Source organism: Sinocyclocheilus anshuiensis, unplaced genomic scaffold (genome assembly GCF_001515605.1).
Source record: "Sinocyclocheilus anshuiensis isolate Anshui unplaced genomic scaffold, SAMN03320099.WGS_v1.1 scaffold866, whole genome shotgun sequence".
In the NCBI taxonomy this organism is placed as follows: Eukaryota; Metazoa; Chordata; class Actinopteri; order Cypriniformes; family Cyprinidae; genus Sinocyclocheilus; species Sinocyclocheilus anshuiensis.
The window spans coordinates 619,228-626,993 of NW_015540899.1; the positions used below are offsets into that span (position 1 = coordinate 619,228).

Below are 7,766 nucleotides of genomic sequence, written 5' to 3' on the forward strand. Positions count from 1 at the left end.
TATTGGAGTGCTGTATCTTCTGTTATTTCATTATAGACACACCTCAGTGGAACCTATTCATCAGAAAAAAAATTATAATGTCAGATGAAGCTTTCTATTTTCATTGCAGATTAATCAAATATGAACAACTTGCAGTTTTTATGTCTCTGACTGTTCATATTTGACAGAATTATTACATAATATAATCATGTTTTAATAATATCATTTCAGCTTATAGTACAAACTCTCCACAAAGATCACTATAAACAATGTGTTAAATCATGGTGAAGTCACAATCTCCGTTTAGTTTGTGGTGTATTATGACATCCCTTTTCTTCCTCTCTCTTTGTCAGGTCTTCAAGAAAGTTCCTTCATCTGTGACAGTTCTCTGAGCCTGACCTTGATAAGTGAGGTAAAATAATTCCACATGTATCTCTGACATACTACACAACATAGGTATGGTATGGAAATTAATTATGGAAAGACTAATGCTAAAGCATACAATAACTAAATAGTATGGGGAAAAAGCGTATATCAAACAATAAAATGCACTGATCTTTTATAGGAATCCTAAAGTGGACTGAGTACTAAACATTGACTGAGTACTTTATGCTGTACCTGACGTCCACCGGCACAGTGAGGCTGGTGCTTCCTAAAGTGCTGTACAACACATTTTTCTAACTTTACACCTGACTAAAAGCAAGTGTAAATTCACCTTCCCATAGGCCAGACTCTCAGTGCTGGGGTGATGGATTTCTGAAAGCCCAGTTGGAGCACAATCCATCTTTCTCCAGGCTCAGTGTGTACTCTTCTAGGACTACACCAATGACATCTCACTGGAGCACCTCATGCACCTCGCTCTTGGGTAGAGGCTGCTCTCTGAGCTGTCAGGGATTAAGGTGTTTGTGCGGAAAATTGGTGAATCATAAAAGGGCTTTTAGTGACCAAAGTTCTCTATATTCACTGCGGCCCGACCAACCGTGATTGATTCAAAAGGCGCTGTACCTTCTAGAACAAAACTAAGAGTCAGAGATCTTGCTCTCTTGCATGCTGGGTTAAAATGCAGATATATATTAAAAACAGGATAGTTTTAGGCCTAATCTGAATGGATGAGTCATATTCAAACATACTCTAAAATAGACTATACATAAACACACATTGTGGTGTGCAGTGGTGCTTATGTATGTGTGTGTCTATGCAGCATTTCCTGCCTCCTCTTTTACCAATACATTCAACAAAAAGGTCAAATAAATAAATAAACAAAAATAGTTATGAATTCTATAAACACTAAAAAGTTAATAAACTATATTACTTTGTAGATGTCAGATATTGTGAATGATGTCAGAGATTGGAGGATATTGTGACTATTGTTATTAAGAAATCGCACTAATTATTGAACAGTGGTTTTCTTTGTTGTAATGGTCTGGATGCTCAAATAAATGATAAAGCACCACAGAATCGCACGTTTCCACTTTCAGGTAAATTAACCTACGAATGATTTACTTACAGTTGTCTCTGCATATTAAGATGGAATACGAAAAAGTATTTGACAAGCACAAACACTTCCACTCCTCACCTTTACATGATTAACGAGGTAAAGAGTTTACCTAGTTGTTCTTGAATCTTTGTCAGGAACCCCGATGATGGTTTATCCTTCTTATTTATCTTCCCTTCATACCCAATGTCCATTTAGCTTGTTCCTTTCCTCTGTCTCTTTCATACTAATCTGCATATCGAGGATGAGATGTTAATGTCATGCTGCCCTTCCCATAATGCTCTGTGTTTCCATCCCCATTGTCTTTAAGTAGAACACAGGATCAGGGCTGGCCAGGCTCCAGCCTCACTTAACTTCGCCAGGGAAAAATGAGACGGAGCTGTCAGAGATGACAAGGACAAATCAGCATTCAATGAAGTGCTTTAAGTGCTGTTGTTTCCAACAGCCATTGGAGTGGCTGTGAATTAGTTGCCCTTTAGAGACAGCTGAGGAAATGTGCTGGATAAACACTTAGGAATGACAGAACACAGAGAACACAGGAATTAAAAAAACATGATGATAGGTGTCTTACATAGACCTGCTCTCTTATCACACGCACATAATTGTGGGTTATCATGTCTTCAGAAACTGACACAATGAAGTCATCTTAGTAGATAGGATGTTACACAGACATGTCTTTCTATCTCATTATACTGGCTGAGAAAGCAGTGAGGATTTGGACTGAGCCTAGGACTGAGACCAGCATGTTCTAGTAAAGGTCGTATTTGGCTTTATTAATTTCTACAAGAAAACACAAGTGAACAACCAGCCTTTCCATGTAAGCTAAGTGTTAATAGGAAAGGAGAATGATGACTCCGCTTCCAACTGTGAGTGTCATTCAATAATCTTGCTATAGGTGTATGATGTGTCTCGTCAAACAATCCTAACTTTAACAATACGGTTAACCTACACTTAAAATCAGAGGGCAGTGATTGGTGGTTAAGAATGCTGTTGAAGTCCCAGTTTGTTTGTTTATGCTGTTTCAGATGTTTAGGGCAGTGCTGTAGTCCGAAGTCCAAATGCTCCGAAGTCTACGACAAGACCCAGACCAAGAAAAATAGTCTTGAGAACTACAACACTGGTTTAGGGACTGATAATGATGTTTGTCAGGCAAATATATGATTTGGATTGTGGGCACTACATTCTTGAATAGATCCAGCTGCTAGTTGAAATTTAAACAGTCTTGGTGATGTCAGTGACAAAGGAAAGTCTGTTCACAGGTGAAAAAAAAATAAAAAATGTATTATATATATATATATATATATATATATAACATTGTAGCGGAAGATTACAATGATGTATATTTGAATTAACATGCACAGATGAAACGTTCACAATAAGACTGGGAACATAAATTAAGTATTGTCATGAACTGCACATAGATGCGAAGGTCGAGGATCCAAATGCAGTGTTTTAATGAAGGGGTAAGCCATAATCAAAGTCCAAAACAGGCAAAGGTCATAACATGTGCAATCAGTCCAAACAAAAGCAACAGGGCAAAAAAGACAGGCAAAGAGAAATCCAAAAACAGGCAGGATAAACGAACCAGGAACCAAGACTAGGACTAGGACACTAGGCTAGAAATGCAGATGACACAAGCAAGACTTAGCAACGAATGACAAAATGAACCAGGCTTATATAGGGGCAGCAGACAGGGTTAACGAGACACAGGTGCAAACAATGCGCGCTGATGAGTCTGTGCAAAGGATTATGGGAAATGACACAAGACTGACGGTGCATTCCAAACAGGATATATCGCCCTCCGAAGGGCACTTCGGAGTGAAAACAATCATGGCCGCCATATTGAAGGGTAGTTCCAAACCGAAGTGCTCAAAACTGGCCACTTCAAAGGGCCCTTCGGAATGAAGGATTTTGAAGGGTACAACTGATGGACACGTCGGGCTCCCATGATCCTTTGCACAGATTCTTTGCATGATGACGGCGCCTCCATGTGGGCACAGGATGATGACGCAGAAGGGCACTTCAAGAAAGAGTTGTTTGGTCCCCTACACCCTTCAACCTTTCAAAGCTCTCACTCCGGAGGGTAAACCCTTTGAAGGGATTAGGGATGAGCCCTTCCGAATGGAACGCAAGGCTAGTGACAGAGTTATGGGATGGAGTGCCCGCTGGTGGTTATCAAGGGCACTCCAGCTGGTGATCATGACAAGTATATACACGCTTACTGTAAAAATAAAGGTTATTTATTGGCATTGACGGTTCCATAAAGAACTTTTAAAGGAACCTTTGGAACCTATTTGTTTTTATAAGAGTTTTGTCAGTTCATTTTGGCTTTAATAAACAACTTCAGATATATATAAAAAAAAATGCACACTATGTCAAGGTGATTTTGACCTGCCAAGCTGTTTTTAGATTAAAAAATATCTTCAGTTAACCTATATAAACAAGCGCACACTTTGGTGTGTGTTGAAGAAAGTACGCCCCATGGGCTGCCCTGACTCTTCCATTGCACGTGGCAGTTCAGACACCAGTGAGGGGACAAAAGGACACAGTAACTGCTGAGGTAGGAGAAAACCACCAAATTCCTGAGAGGACAGTGTGAGCACACACACCCGTACTCGTGTTGGGGTGTTGTAAGCCTTACATCGGCCATAGGGAGGGCCAAGTGAGGCGTGACTGGCGGTTGAGACTGGTCAGTCTCGCTGATAGAGTGTCATCTACCAACGGTGGTGCTAAAAACACCATATATCACACCCACCACACTTCTGTATTTTTGCAACACCCCTGACTTCCAGCGTAACAGCTCTGATGATTTCTATATATGGGGTACTTGTGTATATAAGAATTTAACTAACTAAATGTATCTGATGAAAGGCTGGGTTTCACCAACTACCTCTGGATATGATACCCATCAGGGCTTAAGCATTCTCATGTGGTTGTGCTTCGGACAAGTAAATGTGTCATTTACTTGTCCGAGTATAAAAGTTACTTGCCTGGAGAGAGAGAGAGAGAAAAAACATTTAAATTGAGTTATAAATATAATTATTTATCGTAGTTATACAAAACATAGTATAGTGTTTATAGAGTATATGTTGTAGATTTTGTGAGCATGTCACATTTAGTTTATTTAGGTAGATTTTTAAATACAATAATAAACAAAATAATAACGTGAAATCAGTATCAACAAAATGGATCTTTGTAATGCAAAGGAAACACAGAAGCTGCATCTGAAGTGGCATTTAGATGCATTTACACACTGTTTAATGCAGGACATTAATGCATTTAACCTGCAGTTAACAGATGCATATATAATGTTTTAATACTGTAAACATAAAATGTTGGATACTGATATTTGAAATTATTAAAAAATAAATAAATAAATACTTTAAATGTGAAATTAAAACCGCCAGTAGGTGGCATCAAGTCACTGTTAATAAGCGAGTCATTGCGATTAAACCGAATCATTCAAACGGATTCATTCAGGAACGAAACACCGTCATGTTGCTCAGAGACGCAAAACAGTGCTGTAGCTGTGTTTGGAATTATTTCTGTTGGCGAAATCGAACAAAAAACAGGCAATATGGTATCTAAAACGTAAGTTTCTCAATATTAACTTCTTGTTTATTGAACTGTTGTATAAAATCACAATTTGTAATCATGCTGATATTTGGAGCAAAAAAACGGTGCTCGATCTTCGTGTGATATTGTTTAACTATATGAAATTATATAAATATATACATTTTCTGCCCCCATATCTTGAATTTTGTGATCATTCGTCATGCATTTTAATACTGAATCATGCAGTGAAAGAACGCACACGTTCACTAGTCTAACCTACTAGACTTCTTTACGTAGGCCTAATGTGTGCGTGCACTCTGTAGGTGTGTTTTGTTTGGTTTTTGCAATATACAGTGTATATTATACATATACATATTATAATATGTATAATATACACTGTTTTAATGTCAAATCACACATCATTAAAACAACAATTACGATATTATCGCAAACAATATATATCACACACCCCTATAACAAAGGCTATATCACAAATAAAGGCAGTTCTTATTGTTTATGGTATTGACATTTTCAAGTTACTTGTCCGATTGGGCAAGTAAATTTCTCTTTCCCAGACAAGTGGAAAAGTGTTAATGTCGACCCCTGCCCATGCCAAAAGTATGTCATATTCAATACATGCTAATTTAATTTAATATTATATTGAGAATATGACTGAAACTAAATCTAGAAACATGCTGCAGTCAATTTATCTTGCACATTTTGCTTTACTTTCAATGCTCATGAAAAAAACATTTATATATGTTTTTAATCAACATCAGTTTCGAAACATAAGATAATTGTAATATATATATATATATATTGAGAACATTAGACTTAATCACCAAAACACAACAGTATGATTTTCTTTCAATTTAGTACTTTAAACCAGTGTTTCCCAATCCTGGTCCTGGAGTACCCCCACTACTGCACATTTTAGATATCTCTCTAATCAAACATACCTGATTCAACGCATCAGCTCATTAGTAAAGAATCCAAGACCTTGTGTGTGTGTGTGTGTGTGTGTGTGTGTGTGTGTCAGATAGAGTCACATCAAATACGTGCAGTGGTGGGGGTTCACCAGGACCAGGATTGGGAACCGTTGCTTTAAACAATCAGTTAATTCAAGAGTAAACAAGAAACCTGTTTCAAATCACTTTTTTTTCTGAAACAATTACAGTAATGCAGGCAATAATTGTCATGTTAGAAAATACATTTATATTACCTAACTTCAATAACACAAAAAATCCATAATGTTTGTTTTTATCCAGTGTGTTGTCAAAAGGTATGATGAAGGTATGAGATGCCCATAAGGTTTTGTTCTAGAACAGAGTTTACTCTCAATGTAGTAAATGTCCTCATAGTAAGTCGTGCCACTGTAGCTGAACTTTTCAGATGAAAGGTGAATTATAGTAATGTGCAGACTCTACCATGGTATACGTCTCTATATACAGCATCACATGGCATAATGTAATGTAAAATGCTGTATTTAATGTCATCTGTCTCCCTTCTTCTGATACATCTCTGGTCAATCTCTGATCAGTTCCTCTCCCTTGTATCCTTCTCAATGTTCACAAATTGCAAAACACACTGCTTTACAAATGAGGACTCGAAGGGAGGTTTTGGTGATTTTGTCAGGTTTTGCTCACTTCTTGGTTAATTTGTCTCCAAAATATTAAGGTACACACACACACACACGTATTCCTATAATTATGGTTACATTCCGTGGTGTTACGCTTCGGCTACTGTGGAGGAACGAGGAGACACAGGAGTAAACTCAAAACACAGTCTTTTAATCTTCAATTTGAGAGAAATACAGGGCAGGCAGACACACATATAGTATATAAGGACGAACAATACCGGACAAAGAACTTAGAACAAAACACTCCTTAAGAATACAACTCAATCAGGGGAAGACGAGACACACCTGGAATCAAATTGGAAACAATCAGGGTGCAGGAAGAGGAAGATAACCAAAAAAGGGCATAATGACACAAGAGGGAAAACAAGGAACACATGGGGAGGAAAACAACAAAACTGGAACATAAATGTGACACATAGGAGTAATAGGTTTTATACTGAACAAACTGTATATACTGTATATACAGGGCAAAAAAAAAAAAAATCAAGGACAAGGATTTCAGATATTGCCATCGTTTTGGGGACATGTTGTCCCCATAACATAGGGTTTACCTGAACCACACACACACACACACTTTCAAAATAGTGGTTATCATCTAATGTAAATCACTTATAGTGTATAATTCAATACATTTGGTTATCCCTAAATTGCAAAAAAAATTATATAGAAACTATATATATTGAATCTATATCTATAGAAAGCTATAAATGCACAGATTGATTCACTGATTAACCATTAAGATGAGTTAGATTAAATAATAGACAAAAGTATTAAACTGAAAGAGAAGACATGCAAATGACAAATTTGATAGTAATAGCAGTTACTGTGGATGAAACATTTATAAAGATGAAACACTCAGTTTGTGTACTGAAAAGGATAATTTGTGATTGTGTGTGTTGTACTAAGACAATTGAAAATATGCTGAAATGTTTGAAAAAGGGCACTTTCGATGATCTGTTGTGATATTAGTACTAAGAGTTTTGAAAATGTAATAAAATGTAATAAAGCAGGTAAAAAAAGTTATATGAATGTACACATGCATACATTCTAAATAATAATAATCATAATCATAATAATATCAATACAGGATCTAAATGT

At 36.9% G+C, this 7,766-nt stretch overlaps 1 protein-coding gene across 1 annotated transcript in view; it reads left to right on the forward strand.

Annotated features, from left to right (window-relative positions):
* LOC107689036 (transcription factor Maf-like) overlaps window positions 1-577 on the forward strand; it is a 9,038-nt gene extending 8,461 nt beyond the window's left edge. Inside the window, exons 2-3 of the mRNA XM_016486905.1 lie at window positions 333-391; window positions 545-577. Of these exons, the coding sequence (XP_016342391.1) occupies window positions 333-360 (28 nt within the window). The 3' untranslated portion in view covers window positions 361-391; window positions 545-577. The remainder of the gene's footprint in view (window positions 1-332; window positions 392-544) is intronic.
* The last annotated feature ends 7,189 nt before the right edge of the window (window positions 578-7,766 follow it).